General features: G+C 39.8%; 2 protein-coding genes across 2 annotated transcripts in view; one reads left to right on the top strand and one right to left on the bottom strand.

The window, feature by feature from the left end:
• Positions 1-292: 292 nt before the first annotated feature.
• On the top strand, positions 293-13,604 carry NKRF (NFKB repressing factor). The gene is made up of 3 exons (XM_029241269.1): positions 293-440; positions 9,452-9,582; positions 10,633-13,604. Exons 2-3 carry the CDS (start codon positions 9,468-9,470, stop codon positions 12,588-12,590), a joined length of 2,073 nt encoding a protein of 690 aa, XP_029097102.1. The 5' UTR covers positions 293-440; positions 9,452-9,467; the 3' UTR covers positions 12,591-13,604.
• A 2,845-nt stretch (positions 13,605-16,449) lies between these two features.
• The window catches only part of UBE2A (ubiquitin conjugating enzyme E2 A), a 10,021-nt gene continuing 722 nt past the window's right edge, over positions 16,450-25,748 (bottom strand). Inside the window, exons 2-6 of the mRNA XM_029241270.1 lie at positions 25,595-25,675; positions 25,176-25,201; positions 19,192-19,281; positions 18,098-18,186; positions 16,450-17,754 (exon numbers count right to left, since the gene is read on the bottom strand). Coding sequence (XP_029097103.1) covers positions 17,626-17,754; positions 18,098-18,186; positions 19,192-19,281; positions 25,176-25,201; positions 25,595-25,675 — 415 coding nt within the window. The 3' untranslated portion in view covers positions 16,450-17,625. The remainder of the gene's footprint in view (positions 17,755-18,097; positions 18,187-19,191; positions 19,282-25,175; positions 25,202-25,594; positions 25,676-25,748) is intronic.

Here is a 25,748-nt window from a genome sequence, read left to right as displayed (position 1 = left end):
GTGCTCGCCTTTTCAGCGATCGCCCGTCACGCACACACTCCAGTCCCCTGAGAGTTGGTCTTCGCGCCTCGGCGCGCCCCTCCTCACCCGGCCCCTCCCACCGACCCCCGTTCCCGCTCTCTCCTGGTAGCGAGTCGGCTTCATCCCTGGGGTCCCTGCTTGGGGGCGGAGAAGATGGCTGGCGGACGTCTGCTGTTGGGGGGCGACTTCCTGTCGCCGCCGCCGCTGCCCCCCCTCCCGCCGCCGCCGCTGCCGCCCCTCCCGCCGCCCCCGCCCGAGCCAGTGCTGGAGCAGTGGCGCTATAGCCACGAAAGTGACTGGCAGTGGGCTCTGCGGCGCAGCTTCATCTGTCGGCACCTGCACAGCTATCCCGGGGCTGCCCTAGACCAGCTCCTCGCGCTCTCCGCTGCCTGGACCAACCACGTTTTCCTGGGCTGCAGGTGAGGAAGGTGTGAGGGTCGAGTTAGGGACCCGGGTTGGGGGGGAATCGGCGATGAGGGTTGGGATAGGGACGGGGGGACGGGTATGGATGAGGGCTTAGAGACTGGAGATTTGGAGGTGCTGGAGGACTCCAGAGGGCTCACTGTTGGCCTGGGGGGGTTGGCCGAGCTAGGTGGCAGGGGATGACATAACAGCTAGAAGGGTGCGGGGATCGCGGGAACGGCCCCTCCAGGACCAGGGATGGAGATAAAGAAGCGCCTGGGAGAGGATTATTGAGAGGTGGTCATTGTGATGGTGTTTTTGGAGGGCGTGGGAAATGACGAATAGCAGAACCTCGGACCTGCGTAGGACCTTCCAGGGATGCGGTATCCGCAAAGGATATTCAACAGTCGGGGCTTTGAGGGTCTGTGGGGGGAGGGGAGGGGGACTCTTTGGTTCTAATTCTAGTCTCCTCCTGACTGGCCTCCCTTTCCATCCCCGTTAAATTAAACAACACCAGCCCCTCAGCTGGGTTGTACTGTCTTCTCCTGGGGAGGCGGTTTGTATGAGGTCTCTCAGCCGCAGGGCCCGCCTTCTTGTAGATTTGCGCATAATGTGTATGGATGCAAACAAAGAAATGGATATATCTGCTGTAAAAAAGGATTGCCCTCATTTCCCCTTCATTGTGTTCAGAAGGATTAACATTTGGCCTCTGGGTGAGGTTTTAGGTATGAGTCCCCTACCCGCCTTTCCTAGAACCTGGTCTGTGTTCTGAACAGGCCTCTTTGAAAGCTCTTTGCATTCAATGGAGACTGCGGTATGGTTCCAACGCATTTTTTTTTTTCTCAACAGACTACTTGGACCACTGTCATACAGAACCCTCAAACAGGCCCTATACTAGACTAATCATTCCTTTGATAGACTAAGAGGCTTCTTTTTTTGACACTCTTGCCTCACGGTGAATTTTTTTATTAGGAAGGAAAAGAAATTCTGGAAAATGATCAGATCAATTTCAGCCAGTTCAGTTCCAGGAATGACTGTAACAGATATAGATAAATAGGATTGTCTACTGTTAGTGCTTAGTTGTTGAACGTAGCATCCAGCGTGATACTTTGTTTTGCTTTCATAACACAAATGTGTTTTTTTCTACTCTAGGTTAGTGTAATTTCTGCCTCCAGAGATAATGATTATTTCACTGGAGGAACTGGTTACAACTGGGGAAGCCTCAGTAATTAATCAAGTCAGATAAATCTAATTGACCTTCACTTAACAATATTATTCTGGCAGTAGAAAAGGTACCTTTATCCTGTAATCATAGATCTCCTTAATATCACAGAAGGCCATGGGGAATCTGAATCCTTAAAAAAAAAAGTTATAGGTGAGGAGAATAACCATCCTTTGTGTTAATGATAAATCTTACCTTCCCACAAGAATGTGAGCTCCTTTGGGGAAAGGGTTTTTGCTTTCTTGTTCACACCTTTATCCTCAGTGCCTAGAAGAGTGCCTTCTTCATAATAGCTGCTCAGTAAACATGTGTGGCATGAACAGATGAATACAGCTTTGTAATGTACAAAATACTTAAAACATTTATGTATCTCATTTAATACAACAACCTTAGAAATTGAGTGGTGTCTCATTTTTACAGCTAAATCAACGGAAGCCAAGAAGTTAAGTGACTTTTCCAAGGTCCCATAGTTGGGGCTGGGACCCAAGTCTTCCGATGTTCTTTGCACTGAGACACAGCTGCTATAGGGAAGGATGGACCAGGAGTGAAAGCAAGTAACGGACATAAGTCATTATTATCTCTCAGGATTTCATCCCGAGAACAACAGCAGCCTTGAGCATAACTAGGGCATTAAAAACATAAACCGGGCCAGTGATAGTGTTAAAAGCTCAGGCATCCAGAGCATTTGTGTGTATGCACTCACCCAGGCACATTTGTGTATAGTATATATCAACACATGTATTGTCATGTTGCATTGTAGTTAAGTCAATTCAATCAATACAAGAATTGCTATAACATTATCCAGTAGCTTAACTGAAGAGTAATGTTTGCATTGTACCTGATAACTTAGATATAGGAGAAATGGAAGAGGCAATAAAGAATCTTGGAAGCTAGGGACCAAGTGCAGTCTTCCACTTTAGGCAGGCTTTATATTAGCTGTCATCTTCAGGTGGGTAAAATCTGTATTCCAGTACTTGTTAATGTCGATGTTGGCAGAGCTCTTGTTTCCTGGTCTATTCTTCTGTGACGGAAGACTCTTCTTTTCTCCCAAGGGAACTGTGGAGTACATGGTGACACAGCCCATTCTCCTCTAATATTGTTAATTTGTCGTTCAAGGCTCATCCCTTGACTTACAGAACAGATTATAAACAGTAGCAAGAAGGGAACTCTTTGCCTTTTGTTTCCCACTCGCAGGACTTTCTGTGTTCTGATTTAGCTGGGGCTGAAAGAACTCCTAGGTTAAGGACATCTTTGAAAACTCCTTGATCATAAGACCAAGCCAGGAGGAGGAGCTCAAATGTGCAGGGAAGCAAACCATGTTTCATTCTTTTTGGTTATAGTGGCGATTGTCAGAGAACAAGTTTGAATATCTTCTTGACTATCTGTAACATGTTTCTCAGACTTAAGCAAGCATCAGAATCACCTGTTAGGCTTGTTAAAACACATTGCTGGGCTCCACTCCCAGAGTTTCTGATTCAGTAGGTGTGAGGTGGGACCCCAGAATTTGCATTTCTAACTAACTCCCAGATAATACTGTTGATCAGAAAATGCTCATCCAGGGACTACACTATAAGAACCGTTGCCTTATAGGATAAAATAAAGCAATGTTTTCCAGTCTGCTTTTTGATCATTTTTTCCCTCATAGTCTAGGCAATGAGGAAGCCCAAATAGCTGAAATTATTTCTCTTCACTTTTTCTTGTCTGCTTCATAAAAGTAAACAACCTGTCAAGATTGTTTTCTGTAGGCAATTTCTAAGATTGTCTTGTGGTTAATGAAAAGTTAGTGCAGTCTTCTAATCAACTACATCTACAGCACTGACATAATTGTTCATATGAATGCCTAGGGACCTCTGCAGTTTTTACTTAAAATTGTCAATAGTGTATGTATATTTAATAAAGCAGAATGTTTGGTTAACTGGAGCATTCAGTTTTCCAATCATTCTTCATCAGTAGTATTAGAAACAGAATCCTGGCCTAATTACCTTTGATGAGATATTAATTAATAGAGAAAATATACCCTAAAATGAAATCGGCTTTGCCACCTTGATTATTTGTCTCTTCCTTGTTGATTGAGATTGGTGTTTGGAAGGTAGATGCTAGCTGGGCTGATGTTGTGAAACTAACCTCGCACATAGTAGGTAGAGTGCATCAGTCACCAGCTAATGAAGTATGAGTGGGAGCTTTCAAAAGATGTATCAATAATCTTGGTTTTATGTTATTCACTGACTATGTTAGGAGTCTTAAGAATAGTTTTGCATAAATAATTTTATACTTGGAAATCCTAATCTTTGCTTAGTTTTCAAACCTCAGCTTTTTTATTTGGACCTAGTAGAGCAGTTTAATAAATTTAAAAAAATTGAAAGCATCTATTACTGAATATTCATTAAATTTCAGGTGCCATTGTATATCATAAGTATACACCTATATGCACGTGTCTTTTTTCAAGAATGTAAGATTCATGAAGTCAGATGTCTTTGTCCATTAGACATCATCTTTTTGTATGCTAGGTATGGTGGGACAGTTGTGATTTCCTAAAGCTTGGAACATAATAAACTATCTTTGGAAACCTTAAAGACTTGCTGGGGCTTTTTGGTTTTCTTTTTTAAGCATTTACAACCAAATGGGTGAATTAACAGACTTAACTACATAATATGCATGCATCTTAAAATTACTCTATTAGACTTGCCTTACTGACACTTTACATCATGGTCCCACCGTAAGATAGAATACTATATAGCCATTAAAACTCATGTGGTAATGACATGGAGAGAAAATTTATGACATAGTAAATTAAGAAAAACAACACCCGCCCCCAGCAGATTACAAATCAACGTAGATGATCTGATAGTGGTTTTTTTGGGGGTGGTGGGGGGACGTGGTATGGGAAGCATAGAAAAAGGAATAAAAAGTAAACCCCAAAATGTTAGTGAAGTTATCAGTGGTTGGGTTTGTAGGTGCTTTTCTTGGTGGATTCTCTAAAATTTCTGGAGTAAAGGTGTTCCTTTTAAATCCACTACAACAACAACAAAAAATACACTACGGAAAACTGAGTAATGAAAGCTTTACTGCCTTGGCTTATTTCAAATTTGTGGAACCACTTCTTTATCCCCGGGTAGCTACTCTCTGGAGACAGAAATCCTAGTGGTCTTCATAGTAAAGATTAATGCAAAGATTAATATTTGCATTGTTCTTTGAATAGTCAAGTGTTAGGCACTATACGGTCTGTTCCATTATTTTTTCAGCTGGTTGGGCTTCTTCAGTATTATGACTTCCTAATAAAGGGCTGAGAAGACGACTGTGTTGGCAACTAACACAGAGGTTTATTTTTATAGCCTATGGGTGATGTTGAATTTTGTGGCAGATGTAATGAATAGAGAACAGTAAGTAGGTATAATCATTACTAACGCTGGAAGAAACCTGAGAGAAAAAGTGAATGAGTGGAGTAGGCCCCAAATGCATCATTCATGAACACTGTATGGCATCCATGCCATTTACAGTTGTATACCGTATTTGGAATCAGACTATAATTTAAGGTCTGGCGAATTTTGACTGGAATTCAAGGTGAGTGGGTTGGTTGTAGTACCAATTTTGGTAGCAAGAGTGGCAATACCAGTTTAAGATTTGTAGACTTCATCTCACTTTCATAATCTTTTGTTTTCATCACCTTGGAAATTGGACTCCCAAATCTTAATGAAAGTGATATATACAATGTATGACGTTTTAGGCGATGTCTTTTGATATTTAGATAAGAGTAAATAAAAATAAAATCACTCTTGGTGTTTAAACACTGGTGCTAGCAGCAGCAGTTATCAGTGGGAAGTGTGGGTTACAACTGGGCTGGCTTCCAGGTAATCTGTCAGTGAAGGCCACCATGTCACTTCTCTGCTTTGCAAGGAAAGACATCTGAAGGGTGTGGAACCTATTGTGTTGAAAATGGAAAATGTTATCCTCCTTCAAGTTCAGAACCTATTCATGTAGAGGTGTGCTAGTCACTCATTTTCAGAACTTGCTTGGGGAATTCCCTGGCAGTCCAGTGGTCCCTGGTAGGCTGGGAAAGGCTCTGAAGGTAGGAAGGGTGAGTAGATCCCCATGATAACCAAAACTTCCCATGAGCCCATAGTTTTGTTTCTCTGCAGGAAATTGATATTCTGTCAAGCTCCAATCTACTTCATAAAGGAGTCCTTTTAAAAATTGTATGTTTTAAAGCTTTTTATTGTGGAAAAATCAAACACACAAAAATAGTTTAGTGGACACCCATGTGCCCATTACTCAACTTCAGCAATTATCAAGTCTGTCATGCTACCCTTCTCATTTCACCTTGCCCCCAGTTTTTTTGTGGGAGACAGTCTAGAGTATATTAAAGAAAATCTTGACATCATTTCTCCTGCAAATACTTTAGTATATATCTGTACCAGGTAATTTTTCATAATACCATTATTCATACTCAACAAAGTTAACAGTAATTTCTTAAAATCATCCAATGCCTAGTCCGTGTTTAGTTTTCTGCATTTGTCTCAGGATACCTTTTTACAGTTGGTTTGATTCACAGTCCAAACAAGGTCCACGCATATCTGGTTGATCTGTCTCCTTTAACCTATAACCATTCCCTCTCCTTTTATTTCATGCTGTTTATTTGATGAAGAAATGGGCTGTCGCATAGTGTTTCCTTCATTATGGATTTGGCTGGCTGTATTTTTTTAAATATTTATTTATTTTGGCTGCACCAGCTCTTAGTTGCGGCATGCGGGATCTTCATTGCGGCATGTGGGATCTTTAGTTGTGGCATGCGGGCTCTAGTTCCCCGACTAGGGCCCCCTGCATTGGGAGCATGGAGTCTTACCCACTGGACCACCAGGGAAGTCCCTGGCTGGCTGTATGCTTGTGATGGTGTTTAACATGTTTCTAGGAGTTAGGGGCTTGATGAGGTTTGAGTTCAATTATTTGGTGGGCAAGAACACTTTTTAGACCTTTGTCCTGTCACATCACATCAGGGACACAGGTCTGGTTGTCCAATTTTTAGTGATATTAAGATTATAAAGTTCTCCACCAGCTTTTTTTAATTGAAATTTTTATTGAAATAATTATAGATTCACGTGTAATTGTAGGGAAATAACACAAAGCAGTGCCCTGTACTCTTTACCCAGTTCCCCCCAGTGACAACATTTTGCTAAGTTATTGTATTATATCATAACCAGGATAATGACCGTGTTACAATCCACTGATTCTACACAGATTCCCCCAGTTTTACTAGTACTGGTGTGTGTGTGTGTGTGTGTGTTGTGTGTGTTTAATTCAATATAGTTTGTCACATGTAGGTTTGCATATCCACTACCACAGTCAAGATATTGAACTGTTCCAGTACCACAAGGATCCCTCATGTTGCGCTTTTATAACCACATCCATCTCCCTCCCACTCATACACAATATTGTGTGTATCAATAGTTTTTTCCTTTTTATTGCTGAGTACCACGGGGTATGTGGTACCAGAGTTTAACCACCTGTTGAAAGACATCTGGGCTGATTGCAGTTTTGGGTTGTTACAAATAAAGCTGTTTTGAACATTTGTGTACAGTTTTTTGTGTAAACATAAGCTTTTATTTCTCTGAGATAAATGCCCAAAAGTACGGTTGCAAGATTGTGAGGTAATTGCATGTTTAATTTTATAAGAAACTTCCAAGTTGTTTTCCAGAGTGTCCATACCATTTTACATTCCCACTAGCAGTGTACGGGTGATCCAGTTTTTCTGCATCCTTGTCAGCATTTAGTATTGTCACCATTTTTCACTTTAGCCACTCGGATAGGTATGGAGTGATATCTCATTGTGGTTTTAAATTGCATTTCTTTGGTGGCTAATGATGTTGAACATCTTTTTGTGTGCTTATTTGCAATCTGTATATCCTCTTTGGTGAAATGTTCTGTTTATATCTTTTGTTCATTTATATGTACGTGTACACATATATATGTGTATATACACATATATGCACATTATATATATGTATATATCTTACTGTTGCATTTTGAGAGGTCTTTATACTAGATACTAATCTTTTGTCAAGTGTGTGGTTTGCAAATGTTTTCTTGCAGTCTGTAGCTTGTCTTTTCATCCTCTTCATGGGGTCTTTTGAGAACAAAAGTTTTTAATTTTGGTGAGGTCCATTTTATTAACTTTTTCTTTTCTTTTTTTTTTTTTTTGCGATACGCGGGCCTCTCACTGCTGTGGCCTCTCCCGTTGCGGAGCACAGGCTCGGACGCGCAGGCTCAGCGGCCATGGCTCACGGGCCCAGCCGCTCCGCGGCATGTGGGATCTTCCCAGACCGGGGCACGAACCCGTGTCCCATGCATCGGCAGGCGGACTCTCAACCACTGCGCCACCAGGGAAGCCCTATTAACTTTTTCTTTAATGGATCATGCTTTTGGTGTCACATGTAAGAACTCTTTGCCTAGCCCTAGATCTTGAAGATTTTGTCCTGTGTTTTTTGTAAAAGCTTTTTAGTTTCACATTTTACATTTCAGCCTGTGATGCGTTTCGAGTTAATTTTTGTGTAAGGTGTGAGGTTTAGGTTGAGGTTGTTTGTTTGGCTTAAGGATACCCACTTGGTCCAGCACCATTTGATGAAAAGGCTGTCCTTCCACCATTGGATTGCTTTTGCAGCTTTGTCGACAGTTGAGCACATTTGTATGGGTCTGTTTCTAGGTTCTTCTCCATCAACTTTTCATCTGATAAGCTTAGCAGCCATTGATGATCACTTATTGTTGCATTATGGGTCGCAAAATGGTAGTAATCTATCATTCCTTCATTTATTAGCTGGAATGTTTCTGTAAAAGAGATTTTCCTCATCAACTCTCTAGATTCTCTGAGGTACAGTCTGTACAGGAAAATGCCAGATAAATGCTTGCTTTCATTACCTGTTTTTGGAATAATGTTTTGATTCCCTACAAAGGTGACCAGTAATGAGTTTGTAAGTATTATTATGAACTAATGGATTTTTAAAATATTTGATGTGTTTCAGTCCACTGTGATTATTCTTACTGATACTCAAGTTGGCTCACTTCTGAGTCCATTTGACACAACCCCTGAGGTCTTTGACAGCTTCCTTGTTTCCAGGCACAAAAATATCTCCCAGGTTCACCTTATACATTTCTTGCCCCAGACTTGGATCCGATCCAACCATTTCTCTCGGGACTCTTGATTCCTTTTGGTGGGAAGTGATAGAAACCACAATCTGGATGTTAACAGTCCATCCCTTATTATTTATTTATTTATTTGGTTGCACCAGGTCTTAGTTTCAGCAGGCAGACTCCTTAGTTGCAGCACGTGGGCTCCTTAATTTTGGACTCCTTAGTTGTGGCATGCACGTGGGATCTAGTTCCCTGAGCAGGGATCGAACCCAGGCCCCCTGCATTGGGAGCGCAGAGTCTTTATCCACTGCGCCACCAGGGAAGTCCCACAACCTATCTCTTATTAACACTCTTAGTACTTCTGTAAATATATTAATGTAATTATTTACACATAATATACATATATGATAGAGAAAAATTATGAGTTTATATGGATACTTTTAGTTCAAATTAAAGATAAGGTCTTCACCTAAATTTCTTGATTTTTATGTTTGTATGTCTCCTAATGATAGTAACATAATTACTCATTTGATACATAACTATTTTATGGCAGATTCTTCAGTTTTATAGCCAAGACACTCTGTTGGTAAAGTCCTGTGGGAGCAATTATAAGACGGGTCATCTAGAAACTCTTTCAAAAACTGCATTCTTATCTGTTTTAACTGTAGATTATATTAATTTAAATAGGTACAGCCCACGCTTGATGGAAAAAATTCTTCAAATGGCTGAAGGTATTGATATTGGGGAGATGCCTTCATATGATCTGATGCTGTCCAAACCTTCCAAAGGTCAAAAACGTCACCTCTCAACATGTGATGGTGAGTATACTTATTTCTGGAACGTGGGATTTGAAGAAACAGTGTGGCTTTTTTTTTAATCATATGAGCGTGGTATATGATTTTAAATAACATTGGTAACTTTGGATCTTACACAAATGTAAAATTTTAACTTTCAGTTTATACATTTTTTTTTAGGATGCTAAATAGAACTGAAAACTAAGAATACTGAACTCACCCTATAATGCTGTCCTTGGAGTCCGTGCCATGGAACCTCCCTTTAAATAGAACAACCTTATACTCTAGATCATTTGAGCATCTAAGTAACTAAATCCTCTTGGATGGGTCCAGCGTGGACCAATTTTCTACTAAACAGTGTTATAGGGAGAAAGCTCTAGTGTCTGGTATAGCCTCAACAGAGTTCTTCCATAGCTTTAAATTTGATATCCTCCATAAATCATTAGTTTCCAGCTGTTCTAGAAATAAAATATAGCAAACACCTTTTTGTGCAGAATAGGTCAGAACTAAGATTTTGAAGTTGAAAACCTTTGGGATCTTCTGACAATTTTTTTAATTTGATTTTTCAGTCACAACCATGTAAAAGCACCATCACAGAGTCAGTCACTTCTGGTACAAAAGAGAGGCTTTGTAAATGCCTCTGCTCATCATCTGTTGCATTAGAGCCATCTGTTCCGTTTGCAATCCTTAAGAAGGGAGCTTTTCAGCACAGGTGGTATGAGATCGTAGTGGAACAACCTCTTACTCGGTACACTTCACCTGTGCTTTAACGCATTAGATGTAGAAACATCTAGCAGTCATGCATGGTGGCGACCTGCATACCCGAGTCAATGGCATATTTTCTATCAGGTCTCTTCCCTTACACATGGAAAGACAGGGAGCATCCCTCCTTATGCTGGAATCTTACATTGACATTTGAGTACCTTCACCTAAATGACCTGAAGTTTTTGTGATGGGAAGTATCTTGTACCAACAATATAGTTTGCGAAAATAATATGGTTGGTACTGTTTTCCTGCTTGGTTCTTTTGAAATATTCCTTTTTTAATGAATTGTAAATTTCACTCATTCTATAGGTCAAAATCCTCCTAAAAAGCAAGCCGGTTCCAAATTCCATGTGAGACCTCGTTTTGAGCCTGTGCATTTTGTAGCTAGTAGTTCAAAAGATGAAAGACAGGAAGATCCTTATGGCCCTCCAACAAAAGAGGTAAATGAACAAACACATTTTGCCAGCATGCCAAGAGACATCTACCAAGATTATACTCAAGACTCTTTCAGTATACAAGATGGAAATTCTCAGTATTGTGATTCATCAGGATTTATTTTCACAAAAGACCAGCCTGTAACAGCCAACATGTATATTGACAGTGGGAACCCTGCCCCCAGCAGCACATCACAGCAGGCAAACTGCCAGTCAGCTCCTGAGCCTTCACCATCACAGACGTTTCCTGAGTCAGTGGTAGCCGAGAAGCAGTATTTCATTGAAAAATTAACAGCAACTATCTGGAAGAACCTTTCTAACCCAGAGATGACTTCTGGATCTGATAAAATTAATTACACATATATGTTAACTCGTTGTATTCAGGCATGTAAGACAAATCCTGAATATATATACGCTCCTTTAAAAGAAATCCCTCCTGCTGACATCCCCAAAAATAAAAAACTTCTAACAGATGGTTATGCTTGTGAAGTTAGATGCCAAAATATCTACTTAACTACAGGTTATGCTGGCAGCAAGAATGGTTCCAGGGATCGAGCTACTGAGCTAGCTGTAAAACTCTTGCAGAAACGTATTGAAGTTAGGGTTGTCCGACGGAAATTCAAGCACACGATTGGAGAGGACCTTGTGGTGTGTCAGATTGGCATGCCTTCATATGAATTCCCTCCAGCTCTGAAACCACCAGAAGAGCTGGTGGTGCTGGCTAAAGATGCTTCTGGGCAGCCGATTTTTAATGCTTCTGCCAAACACTGGACCAATTTTATCCTTACAGAAAATGCAAATGATGCAATTGGTATCCTTAACAATTCTGCCTCATACAACAAAATGTCTGTTGAATACAAATATGAGATGATGCCAAATCGTACGTGGCGTTGTCGAGTGTTTTTGCAAGATCACTGCTTAGCTGAAGGTTATGGAACCAAAAAAACAAGTAAACATGCAGCTGCCGATGAGGCTTTGAAAATCCTTCAAAAAACACAACCCACTTACCCAGCTGTCAAAAGTTCACAGTGCCAAACAGGCTCTTCACCCAGGGGATCTGGGAAGAAGAAAGATATAAAGGATCTCGTAGTTTATGAGAATTCTTCAAATCCTGTGTGCACGCTGAACGACACAGCTCAGTTTAATCGAATGACAGTTGAATATGTCTATGAAAGAATGACAGGACTCCGATGGAAATGCAAGGTGATTCTAGAGAGTGAAGTAATTGCAGAAGCAGTTGGAGTGAAGAAAACCGTCAAATACGAAGCTGCTGGGGAAGCTGTGAAAACCCTCAAAAAGACCCAGCCGACTGTCATCAACAACTTGAAGAAAGGAGCTATTGAAGATGTGATTTCAAGAAATGAAATTCAGGGTCGCTCAGCAGAGGAGGCTTACAAACAACAAATCAAAGAAGATAACATTGGAAATCAGCTGCTGAGAAAGATGGGTTGGACGGGTGGTGGTTTAGGTAAATCTGGTGAGGGCATTCGGGAGCCAATCTCTGTCAAAGAGCAGCATAAGCGGGAAGGGCTTGGTCTTGATGTAGAGAGGGTAAATAAAATTGCCAAGAGAGATATTGAACAGATCATCAGAAACTATGCCCGCTCGGAGAGCCACACGGATTTAACCTTCTCTACAGAGCTGACTAATGATGAGCGGAAGCAAATACATCAGATTGCGCAGAAGTATGGTCTTAAGAGTAAGTCTCATGGGGTGGGCCACGATAGGTACCTGGTGGTAGGCAGAAAAAGACGGAAGGAGGATTTACTAGACCAGCTCAAACAGGAAGGCCAAGTGGGGCATTACGAGCTTGTGATGCCTCAAGCGAATTGAGACCTTACTAATTTATTTCGTAAATGCCTCATGAGGCAGATTTGTGAATTAAAGAAATGCTACATGTTCTGGTTGCAGAGTATATTCATTACGATGTTTCACCTTGCTCATTTCATATAGTGCTTTATTAGATACTGGAACTTGAAGAATTCTGTCCACTTGTGTTAGCTTAATCCAGCAGATAATATCGTGCAGTTACTGTTTGTGTCTTTGATATTGCTGTGTCCCTCAGATTTTAGTAGTTTGTACAAAGCAAGAACACATATCCAAATGGAATTTCACCCCGAGAAAGAAATTCCCATTTTAAAGGGCATAGCACAGCAATTTGCAACAATATGTAAAGTTGATATTGACTACAATAAAACTACAGTCTTAATTCCAGACTTCACTGAAAATGTCAGGTCATTTTGTATTATCTATTTTCATCTTTATGTGAAGCCAGTTATAGAATGTTTACTAGTAAACTGTGCTGTACGTGTAAATGTCCTTACCAACTAAATGATGTAAAACTTTCTTAAAGTAATTTTAGTGTTCATTTATTTATATCTTCTACCATGTGGTTTCCAGAATATTGGAAGTGATATACTGTATCTTGTGATATATGAGTGTTAACAAATTCTAGTCTTCATGCTGAGAGAGCACTACTTAAGAGAGCAATTGAAAAGTTCCCAAAACTTTGATTCAGTCTGAAGAAAGGAAGCTGGAACTGTCTGTTCTTGGTGCCTTGCAGAGAGACTCGCAGCAACTCTCCGTTATAGCTTTCACATGATTTGGGTGTATAGCACATCCAAGGTGGCCACAGCTGTGGTGGAGCTTGGTAAAAGACTGAAGATACATTGGTGCTTTGATGAAAAGGTTAGTTGGCTGGTCCCTCTCTCAAAAAGCTTATTTAGCCCCCAAAGCCAACTTTGTAACATATTTAAAACTGCTATTTTCGCTTATTTCTGGAATGTAAAAAAAACTGTATAAAAAGGATTAGTGTATGCTTCCTGAATAAAAAGGAGCCGAAGTTGATCAAAATGGTGGTGTGCTTGTTTCTGGGAAGCAGCCTGGTAGCGACACTTTGGGTCTTTGGAGAAGGGAAGTGGCGTTTGCACAAAATATTTCAACACTTAGAGCACATGTGGATGAACATAATGACTTAGCAGATACGAACAGCCAGTCAGCCACCCATCACGTTTTCTCTGGGGACCAACCTGCTGGCTGCAACCAAATCTCAGGCTGTTTACTTTTACGTGATTTTGTTTTTGTATCTCAGATAAATCAAGTGTTAGTATTCAGAGATAAATACTGATATTGATAAACACTTCCAATGACTTCATATTTAGAACAATTAGGTTGTTTACAGTGTCTTAAAACATTTAGCACCAAAGTTGACATGTAATTGGCCCACAATGAACAATTTCCTTTCCCCTCTTATTCATATTTTACATTAAGAAGCTGTCCATTGTAGTTAAATCAGTATTTTAAAAATATAAAGGGATTAACTTTTATGCCTGGACCTCTGTGACTTTTAGTCACCTACAGTGATTAACACAGTAAGTGATGTTTGCTTTCCACTAACTCTTTTGTCCTGCAGTATATGGCCTTTCCTAATGTTGGTAGGAAGGGAAATGAGGTGTGCATTTTATTTTGGCACTTAACGTTTTAACAGTGGCAAAGGGAACTAAGCTAAAATGTTTATAGATTTTATAGGATTTTTTTTTTTTACCTACAAGTCTCATGCCAACTCTGAGAAGCTGTGGTTCAATTAGTGTTAGAAAAGCCAGGCTTCAACTCTCTTGGGTAAGAGTGGCTTTGGGGATTAAGGAGTGTGAAAACTCATTTCTCTACATTTCTTTTCTCTTCCCAAAATGATTTGGGGGCTGGAGGAGTAGGGTAGTGTTACACAAATCTGGTTTATCTATATAAGTTCAATAGAACAGAATATTAATATAGTTAAGCTCTGAAATAATGGTGCCAAGTGTATATTTGGTTCTCGATTGAAGAGTCCAGATTTCCTAACTTCTTAGATCTGCCTTGGTATAGATGTGGAATTAGGGTGAAGTCATTTAACTCTTGCTTGAGAATAAAGAATGTTGAGAAATGGGTTTGGCAAAAATGAGCTGCTGACAACCCTGCTGTTGTGTTTTGTCCCCTTTTTGTTGGTTCTTGTATTTTCCCTTTCTTTGAGATGGCAGTCGTTTTAACCCAGTAACCTTGCTATAAAACCTGCGCAGGTACGTGAGCAGTTTTTTTTATTTGAGTCACTTAAATATATTATACTGAGGAACTAACTCTGCTTTCAGTTATATTTATAGCTTTGAGGCTCACAGACCTGTTGTTTAGATTTTCCCCCTCCCCTTTGATTAGAAAATGAATAGAAATTTCCTGCATTCTGTTGGGATTCTTTTTAAAATAGTATACGGTGCATTCACTGTGCTATGAGTAACTCCTGAAGCTGGAGATCGGTCCTAAAGAAAGGACTTTAATTACAGCTTTGGTTCTTCATCATACCCTCTTTGCCACACCAGCAGGTGCAGAATTGAAGGTTCAAGTTCAATTCTGCCATTTAAAAGGGGACCTCACAAATCTGGTTTATTGTTGTTATAAATTATTGTATGCAGGCAGCCTGTGGCATTTGTTTAAAAAAACTGTAAAGAAAAAAGGCAAATTAGCATTAAACTTTGAAATGAATGATTTGTGGTGCCTCTGACCATGGATATGATGCTTTGGGAGGTCAGCTTGTTGACGCCGTTGTAAGATTTTAAAAGGATTATCCCATGAAAGCGATTGGGAATAGTGTTTCTCAGGAGGTGTACAAAAAAAAAATATTAAACTTGCACATTCCCAATCTCACCTTAATTTTTTCAAGTATAAGTAACAGTGTCAACATTTAAGATACCCAGCCACAGGACTTCCCTGGAGGTCCAGTGGTTAAGACTCAGTGCTTTCACTGCCGTGGACCCGGGTTCAGTCCCTGGTCGGGGAACTAAGATCCCACAAGCTGCACAGTGTGGCAAAAAAAAAAAAAAAAAAAAAAAAAAGAACAAAAAAAAAAGATATCCAGCCACAGTAGGATGAAGAAATTTATGTAAAACTAATCTGCCAAATAAAGACCAATTTAATGTCATTCTACTTTGAAGTAGAAATGGACTTAAAGAGAAAGTAAGTGCATTTAAGGATGTTGCTTCTAGGTGAAACTAACCAGTCCATGTGTTCAGTGTAGGATGAGCTCCCTCATGTTGAGGCTCCTTTAAGTGCCGTGTCTTAGAGGATGTATGGGTACATACACCACAAGGACTTAATTTCAATTAGCGCCCACCCCCCCTCCCCAAGAAGTGAGTTTCCACAGTCACTGTCCTTGTCTCTAAAATGAGATAGATTGCTCCTCAGAAGAAAGCAGAGTTTTGTTTAAACAAGGTAACATTGAGGATACCTGTACTCCCAAGCTTTACATGAGACTTAAAATACCATTTTATTATTTAGTTTGTTAAGCTAGGGCTTTTTTAAGAGGTGGAATGTCAGGATCAACAAGTTAGATCTTGGTCTCTGAGGATGCTGGTAAATCTCCAGGTTACTTCTCCCCCCTTACCACAATTTCGTTCCCTCGATTGACTGTAATATGTGCTGAAGTAACTTTGTTTTACCTAATAGATTTACATTCTGTTAGCACGTTTTAAAAAAGCATTAAATACTTATGACTGAAAAGAAAATACGTCCTCTCCAGCAGTATCTACTCTTCTCCCTCTCCCAGAATCTGTATTTTTGCTTTTACCATAATTTTTATTTTAAGGGGGGGAATGAGTAGATATGAGAGTCCAATAAATTCATACTAAAAGTTCATACTGAGCTAAAATATAATTATACCTTGACTACAAAATTTTAAGGTTATTTTTATTTACAAGTTTTGAAAAATGTACATTTTTTACATGGGTTACTTGTGCAAAGTTGAATTCAGAAGAGTGATAAATGCACAAAAGGTGACAATGGAACATCAGACAAAACATTTACAAGCTTTGTCCCACACTGCTACTTAAAGGTACTGTCAATCTAAAAGTATAAATATCCAAAGAAAGATTACAGACATTGACTTTAAGGTTCTTATAATACTGAAAGGGAGGAAGAAACTAAAGCATGCAGCATTAACAGAGGATTTGAGTGGAAAATAGTTTACCACAGACATGTTCCCTTCCTTGGGTTAATTAAAACTCTAAAAAAACAATGATTATAAATTTGTTCATCTAGGGTAGCACTGCTCCTTTAAAAGGATTAAAGGATCTCCAACCTTCCCTAGCTTAAAAACTAATGATTGTTTCCATTCCTCTGCTCCCACACCTCTTTAGAAAGTGAAAATCCAGAAGACTTCAGTATTCTGAATCTTAGCTTGGGTGTGTCCATTGAACACCTTGCAAGGAGAGGAAGTGTCAGTTACTATGCTGCACTCCTTTGGCTGAGCCCTTTAACATTCTCCTTCCTACCAGTACAAAACACAACTCATGTTAGTTTGATATTAGTACCATAGCCTTTTTAGCTTCCATTGCTCTCTCAAAATGAATGTTTATGTGGATTTGTTTCCCTGTTTCCTATAGGCCATATTCCAAAAATTCACTTCTAAATCCAACAAAAGTGAAGGACCAGCCAGGGTGAAACGCTTCAGTAATCATTCTGTTAAAAATAACATTCTGGTCATCAAGCTATGCATAAGCACCACTTGTAAAACCATTCTTCATTTTAAAAGCTTAGTGTAAAGTACAGTAACACAATACTGCCATAAAACTGGAAATGAGATACAACAGAAAAGGAATTAATTAAGCATTAGTGACTTTTTGCACGTAACCCAGGTACAGTACATTTGATCTCATAGAGGGTGTTTTCTGATGTTTAAGGAGAGGGTAGAAGGGGTAGGAAAAGCCTGGCAAGGGAAGATGGAAACAGCACAACAGCTATTTTGCTTTTAATAAAGTAAATGTAATGACACTGATTAATAGGAAGGTGACAAACACATCAATATATATTTTTCTTATGACCAGCTGCTTCTTTTCCTGCACCCGGGTCAACAGTCACGCCAGCTCTGTTCTACTATCGCAGAAACACGTTTTTCATACTCCCGCTTGTTCTCCTGGTACAGCTGAGCAGCCTGGCTGTTTGCTGGACTATTGGGATTGGGTTCATCCAAAAGAGACTATAGAGACAATTTGTAAAAAGTCAGTTCCTCAATGCAAATATACATATACATATGGTTGGCCAAAAACTTTGTTCAGGTTTTTCGTACCATCTTATGCAAAACCTGAACGAACTTTCTGGCCAACCCAATATGTATATTCAACACACTCGGATTGTCCTAGGTAGCAGCTAAATTTGCTCTCTTAGCATAATAATGTACAGTTACATTAATCTGCTAGTAGCTAGGCAAACATATATGTTTTCTGGTGGGTTAGGTCTTACCTACTTCTTACTTATGACTTTCAAAAACAATTGCTAATATAAACATATCAAAGGCCATAGTCACATTAAGGAAAATTCACCTGTATGGATGTTAAAATGGAAGACACATCATATGTTGGACTCCAACGGTTCTGAAGTATGTCCAGACATATACTACCATCTGCATAGACTAAGAGCATAGAAGTAGGTTATGTTAAACATAACAAAACCATTAAGGTTTTAATATCATCGTCAAGACAAATACAGTCAAGAATACTTTGCTTTTGAGGTTTAAAAAAGATTACTTAGCTGCTTCTTAGTTACCTTCCTAAAAGAAGTGCCATAATCACTACTAGTGAAACAGGATGATCAGAGAATGTCAAACATAATCAGTATAAAACTGGAAGATACCTAATGCTTGTTATTCTGAAAAGACTGCCCTGTTATCCAGGAAACCACGCACAAGTTTTAAGAGGGTTCCTCATCATTGATAGACTTATGGGAAATTCACTCCACTAAATTTTTAAACTTTATCTCCTATCTGAAATAACCAAGATAGCTGAGAGTTCACAAGGTTTCATTTTGGTATGAAGACAAAAATATCTGATACCCTGGAAAATACGTTATTAACCTGAATAAAAGGCGACTTGTTCTAGGCTTACTACTAGAAAAAAAAATAAAAGAGCAAAATAGTAAGTTAGAATCACCTGTGGCACTTTTCCAACATACCGTATACCTGGACTCAACCACAGAATCTGATATTCAGTGGGTCTGGAGTGGGGCCGGGACATCCATGGCTTTTAAATGTCCCACGCTAATTCTGATCTGCATCCAAAGCTGAAAACTATTGCTCTAAATGCTAGTGAAAATAATCACAACACAAAACTACCCCAATCTGGCCTTACATTAAAAGGAAACCTCAAGAACATCCTTATTTTTGTTTAGTAAGTAAATGATAAAATCATCAAAACCAGGAGGCTCTCAGATTCCAAGCAAAGGCAATGTCCCTTCACTTGCTTCAGTTCTAGGACCACAGACCAAGACAGCAACAGACCACCATGAACAAGTTCAGCTTTCAGGAAACAGCAAGATGCCTAGACAAATACTCAGGTGCTACAGACAAATAGGAAATGTGGAATACCTCCCAAATAAACAGTGTAGTAGTTTGAAATACTGTATTAAAAGTGATACTTGCCATTTGGATGAAACATCTTAGAGACAAATCTAACCGTAGGTGGCTTATTCGGATATTCTTCAGTGAATTCTATTGTAAGCTTAAAGGTTCCTGTAATTAGAAAAGAAAGGGTTAAGAAAACCTACTTATCACTTTGTTCGGTAGTACTTTGTTTTTAATACTACATGACTTCTTTTTTCAAATATTATATGAAATAATGCAAAGATATAGAGTAGAGAGGAAAGAGACCAGGCAAGAGATACAGCTCCAGGGATTGCCCTAAAAATGGACAGACACTGTAAGAACCATCACTCAAAGGTGATTTGTTTTCTGTTTTTCCATTATTCTCCCCCAAACTTAAATACAGCCATTTTAAACTCAAAATTACTGCCTGCAGGATAACTTTAGCCACTGTACATTTTGAAGACATCCTTAAAATGACAAGCAACTAGAGCCCAAACGTGGCCTTCCTCCTTGAGAAGACTGAAAGACCTTAATAAAGGCCAATTTTAATCAGCTGTCATCTTAAATGGTGATTTTTAAATGCACTAGAAAGAATGAGAGCACAAAGTTCAAAAACCAATGCTAGAAATACAAATCAGTAATCAAATTATTTTTAAAACAGCAGGAAATAAGAAAAGTGTTCACTGGCTCCTCTTCATGTAATAGCAACTCTATAATGAAAACATAATTGAATGTAAGCCAGAAAAAACTTCACAGTCCCTCTTTAAAACCCTTAAGTATGACTCACAAGCTACTTCACTATAAAACCAACTCAATTATTCACACAATGGTAGGAATTAATGGCAGAAATAATTAAAAAATCATATTAGATTGCATTCATGTCTCCAGTAAATTTCTTTCTAATGATGTTTGTTTACGCTACTATTGAAACAAATTATTTTTCTTGAATGTGTGTCAACTAAGGTAGCAGGAGGCCCTAAAGTATACTAAGTTAACAGACTTATTTATAAGAAATGGACAAACTGGATCTCATTGAAGAATTGCTGGGGACTTCCCTGGCGGTCCAGTGTTTAGGACTCTGCGCTTCTACTGCAGGGGACACTGGTTCGATCCCTGGCCGGGGAACTAAGATCCCGCATGCCCCACAGCGCGCCCCCGCCCCCCACCAAAAAAGAATTGTTGGATGTTGTGATTTGGGGAGATTATTTTCTTCAAAATGTTATTTTTAATTGGGTTTAATAAATTCAAGAAAACAATTGGGCAATTGTTTTTTCCTGACTGAAATTTCTTCAAGTAATCTTAAGGAATCAGTTATTATCTAAGGTGATGCACGTTCCACTATATTACTCTGGTCCATTTAATAAATTACTTATTCTAATACAATAGACCACACTTCAGATAGAGTATAATTTGTTACTGGTTCCTTCGAGTTAGCAATTTATTTCCTCCTTGCTTCCATTCCTCCTTTCCACTTAAGAAAAAAAGACTATAGGGCTTCCCTGCTGGCGCAGTGGTTGAGAGTCTGCCTGCCGATGCAGGGGGCACGGGTACGTGCCCCGGTCCGGGAGGATCCCACATGCCACGGAGCAACTAAGCCCGTGTGCCACAAACTACTGAGCCTGTGCTCTAGAGCCCGCGAGCCACAACTACTCAAGCCCGCGTGCCACAACTAATGAAGCCCACGCGCCTAGAGCCCGTGCTCTGCAACAAGAGAAGCCACCGCAATGAGAAGCCCGCGCACTGCAACGAAGAGTAACCCCCGCTCGCCGCAACTAGAGAAAGCCTGTGCAGCCACAAAAACCCAACGCAGCCAAATATAAATAAATAAATATATAAAAATTTTAAAATGCAACATATGGAGACATATTATATTCCCCAACTATAGTTACTCCCTAAACTTGAAAGTCAGATCTGAAGTTACTATGTATTATAACTAAGGACAAAAAGCAAAATATTTTGGAATGGATAAACATGCTATAGTCCATCAGAACACACTTCACCTTTATCACCACCTGGTCATAACTCTTCCTATTTTTGAGGAAGAAAGCATAGTTCTTTCTTTTCAGTTCTATTGATATTACAATACGCAAGAGAAAGTGGGAATGAGTGTTAGTTCAAAACTCTGAGCTTCCTTATGTATCTCAAGTATAAACACATTTGGCTCAGTGTTGATACCCGCTTAAATTATAGCTTAGAGATTTATCATCAAGAAATTGCTCTAAAAAAACTGCTCTAAAATTGGGCAGATTTAATAGCATGCAGAGCTCCCAGGTACTTTAAATTAAAACCATCATTAAATATGATACCTAAAGGTGGTAAAGTCACACAGAAGGCAGGCGTAGATGGAAACAGTGGAGTGCAGTGGGGCAGAGCAGAAGCTTTGCAGTCAGACAGATCTGGGTTCAAATCCTTGCTTTGCTACTTGCTAGTTATGAAACCTTTGGGGAAACTGCTCAACTTGAGTAAACCTCAAGTTCCTCATCTGTAAAATAGGGTTAATAATAGTACCTGCTACATAACATTGTTGTGAGGTTTAAATGAGGGAAAGATGCACAGTGACACAAAATAAGTGCTTCATAAATATTTTAGTTACAATAATTCTACAGTTTCATCTCTCTAGACCCAGCTGAAGGAGGCAAAACCCCAAAATCCGAACTTCACTATCAGTAAGAAAAATACAATTAATGAATTCAAATATTAAATAGTACTTTCTTTCTGACCTACATCAATCACAGTGAAAGCAAGTTGAGTACATATGCTGATGGCTCACAAAACCATTGACCTGAACTTTCTGCCTAATGCTTGCCTAAAAGTTCAACAAGGTGGTTACCTAGCTACCAAAGAAGTTAATCAAGTCTTTAAGAACAGCTCATTTAATATCTTGAGAAGTGAAACCAAGATAATTTATATTCAATGTGAATATAAATTAGGACGTACCTAAATCTTACTCAAAGCACACATTTAAAGGGATATTTCATACTTTTAGCCACCTTAAACAATGAGAACCTCTTTAGTACAACTCTCAATCCAATTTCTGAGATCCAAAACAAATGTTAAGGAAATTTAAAATCTGAGAATTAATACTACGCAATCGAGACTAGAGCTTGTCCTCTGAATATTTAGAAGGCTAGGCTTTAAAATAAGTGGAAACTTAAGCCTCACCATTGTTGTATAAAATCTGTACTGATTTTTTTATCTTCCTGAGGAGGTCACAACATTGTAAGGAAAGTATAAATTAATCCATCTATGTATAGGGACCAGGAAAATTATATAAATGAGTTAAATGGCTGGTGTATGGCAATAGGGAGTGATATGGTTAAAGCAGAGAGTGTATGTTCTGCCTGTCACAAATCCAATTTTTTGAAAATATTGTATTGGCCAAAGAAAGCACCTCTGTAGGTGTTTTCTGCCATTTAGCCACCAGTTTGTGACCCCTGAGGAGAAAGCAAAGTACATGTACTTAAAAAATTCTTTTTGGATGACTGAAAAAAGTCTGATTTTTAAGATAATACCTAAATACTCTTCATCATAGGATTTATTTACCTTAAGAACACCCCTAGTGGACTTTGATTCATTTTTTTTAAAAGACACCAAATTCTTAAGAATATGTCTATTATGAAAATCAAGTACTGGTATCTTACTGTGTCTATTAACAATTTTCAGATGATGTGATGGAGGATACATTGTTCCTTAACCTTCGTATTCAGCATACATACCAAGATATTTTATGAGGAAGTATTTCCCCCCAATGTTTTGTTTGGTAGTGTAAGCTCTTGGGAACATAGTCCTCTTACCTTCAAGTGTGTAAAGTTAAATCAAATACCTTTAAGAGTTCCTTTTCTTAAAATTTCATCTCTTTAACTAGGGTCTGGCTGTTCCAGAAACCTCCACTACAAGTGGTTTACAAGGAAGCAGCAAAAGTAGCTTTGGAGCTGTTGATTTATATAACACATTGGCAACAGCAAAATCAACTATGCCACTTGTCCCTAATTGGGCCTTTCCAGTAAATTCCCTAACTGTAAATAACAGGTATTTTTAAATGGTCAAAAAATTTCTTGTAAACTTGGTCAGTGTTCTAGACACCTGAGAAAGCATCCATGGATAGCAGACTGCTCAAAAGAATGAATGAGAAAAGGGTACTGTCATTTAGCCTGAGTAATTCCTTTCAGCAATGTCAGGGTGGAGATACACATCATCAAAAAAAGAGCCAGTAATGTCAAGGGGGAAGGTCCAGGTAGATAATGGATTCCACAAGTACCTTTTCAACTCATACCACTTAAAACGAGAGAAGCACCCTTGAAATATTTAAGTTGCCAACCCCAGCAAAGTGGTGTACTAGTAATAAAGCTGTGCTCAGCGTAAAGCAGTCTGAGTAAAATCAGGAGGAAAAAAGAAGCCAATGAAAACAAAGCCTGCTGGAGCTAAAGCAAATACACAGCTAATCTGCACATAAAACTTAAGTATGAAGAACTAGCACCAATCTAGTAGAGGAAAATTAAGCTTAGCTAGCTCTTGCTACAGATCAGGATCAGTTCAAATGATTTACTGCACCACAGTATCAATAGCATGGCTTGAGGATCACACTCCCCTGCTGTCATTTCTTTTTATTGCAGCACTGAAGAGCAGTGATATCCACCCAGTGGGTGAAGGTAGAGAGGAAACTACAAGTATTTAGGCTACTGTCTACAGTCTTCTAGGGAAATGTGAGTGTTTGAGACAAATCATAGAATTGGTTAATATTGACCTACCACACAACATCTTGTGGTTGGTAGCATCAAAAAGCAAACTGACTTGGCAACATAAGTTTGTACTTAGTAGTTTGCAGAAATGTTTTTGTTCCCGCCTTCAAACTGAGTTATGTGCATATGTGTGTGCATATGTGTACAATATCTCTCAAATGCTACGTGACCAAAGGAAGGTAAGTCACTGAGAAAAAAATAACAGAAAGATCCTTTTCTTTTTAAAAATACCTCAAGATATTAAAGATGTCGATTAGTAGTTAAAATACTTCTAATCATCTTTTTAAATGTATTAAGCTTTCAAAAACAATTAACTACATACACACAAACACACACACATACACACACACACAACTGAATGCACTAAAACTACATCAATGTTAATTTCCTGGTTGTGCATAGTCATTCAAGATGACTTGTTACCAAAGGGGCAGGGGCGCAGGTGAAGGGTATACAAGGTCTCTCTGTAATATTATTTATTACAACTGCACATGAACCTATAATTATCTCAAAATAGGAAGCTTTAAAAAATCCTTAAAAAGCAACTAACGTGTGTTTTTAAAGGTCAAACCTAAACCCATTAAAAATCAGGTACCTGTAAGTACACGTAGTACCTTGAAGTAGGTTGGACACTGGTCAAGACAGTACATTAAGGCTCCCCTCAACTGTGAAATTGCTTTGAGATTACTGACCATCAAGTCTTGATAAAAGCACATACTGAAAACTCATTTAAAAATCAGAAACATTATGCTCAAACTGGCTATTAAAGGTGCCATTAAAGACCATCTTAAAGCAGTGAGGCTGACAGGCACTCAATGCCAGACGGTAGAAACCAGACAATTGTGTGCAAGGGATTCTTGCATCCATTCAACATCCAACAAACACACATTAAGCACCTGCTGAACACAGTTCCCGCCCTTGTGAAGAATTCTGAATCAAATGGTCCCTGGGGTCTCTGAGCCTATCAGCAAGTGGTTGGGTTGACACTTACTCAGTATCTTGATGGGGGGCTGAATTTAGCAGGATCACAGCCCAAACCTCACAGACCCTTAACATCAGTGGTATGATGCTCCTTTTACTGCCTTACCCAGATTTTTTTTTAAGAAGCAATAAAAAAGATGCAGTTCTAGTCAAGCGGACAATAGCCAGAACAACCTGCCACAGATTGGATTCCACTCAAGCCTTTAGTAGGCAGAGGCTAGGGAGAAGCGGGTTCCTAAGTAGGAGACACTTCCAGGATGACTGGGAACCCTTTCCCCAGATGATCAGGCTCCTGAAAGGTGGGTAAAGAAACTCTCTTACCATCCTCAAACGGGGTCCCTTCAGGCCTGCAACACAGAGAAAAACCAATCAGTTCCCGCTTCGGGGCTCCCCTCTCCCCGATTCATCTGAGGAGATGGCTATTACGAGCCCTGCTCGCTCCGCCGCTGGTAAACCACCGCTTCCCGGGTCGCAAAACCACTACCAGCAGAGGTCTGGGGCTCAGAAATCCCGGGCAGGCCGCCGCGCCGAAGCGCCACCACTCCCCGCCCCGCCCCCCTTAGTACCCCAAATGGTTCCCCTCGCAGCGGGAACCGAGCTAATCGAGGCACAGGCTCCGGGGAGGCGCCTAGGCCCAGCCAGCCCCAAACACTCTCCCTCTGCCCCCGCCTCCGCACCGGGCCGGTCCCGGAGGGCACACGCGTCCCTAGCCCTCGCCGCCACCCGGAACGCAGACTCACCCAAAAATGACCGCGTTCCAAACCATTATGTTGTTCTCGGATGGAGCCCCGCTGACTCCGGCTGGAGGATCCTCCTGCAACCTTCAAGGAAACAGACAGGGGGCCCGCGGTCCGCCACCCCCCCGCGCCGCCAGCCCCCCCGCCGCCCGCCCGG

Source organism: Monodon monoceros, unplaced genomic scaffold, assembly GCF_005190385.1.
Source record: "Monodon monoceros isolate NGI ecotype Baffin Bay Population unplaced genomic scaffold, NGI_Narwhal_1 Super_Scaffold_22, whole genome shotgun sequence".
NCBI classification, from domain to species: Eukaryota; Metazoa; Chordata; class Mammalia; order Artiodactyla; family Monodontidae; genus Monodon; species Monodon monoceros.
The sequence above is the reverse complement of the archived record's forward strand: the minus strand, read 5'-3'. Positions and strand labels throughout refer to the sequence as shown.

What these genes read in the sequence shown, in the direction of transcription:
- NKRF (XM_029241269.1), top strand. Translation starts at nt 9,468, where the DNA reads ATGGAAAAAATTCTTCAAATGGCTGAAGGTATTGATATTGGGGAGATG. An exon ending in TCACCTCTCAACATGTGATG is followed by an intron (nt 9,583 to 10,632) that starts GTGAGTATACTT and finishes CTCATTCTATAG; the next exon opens with GTCAAAATCCTCCTAAAAAG.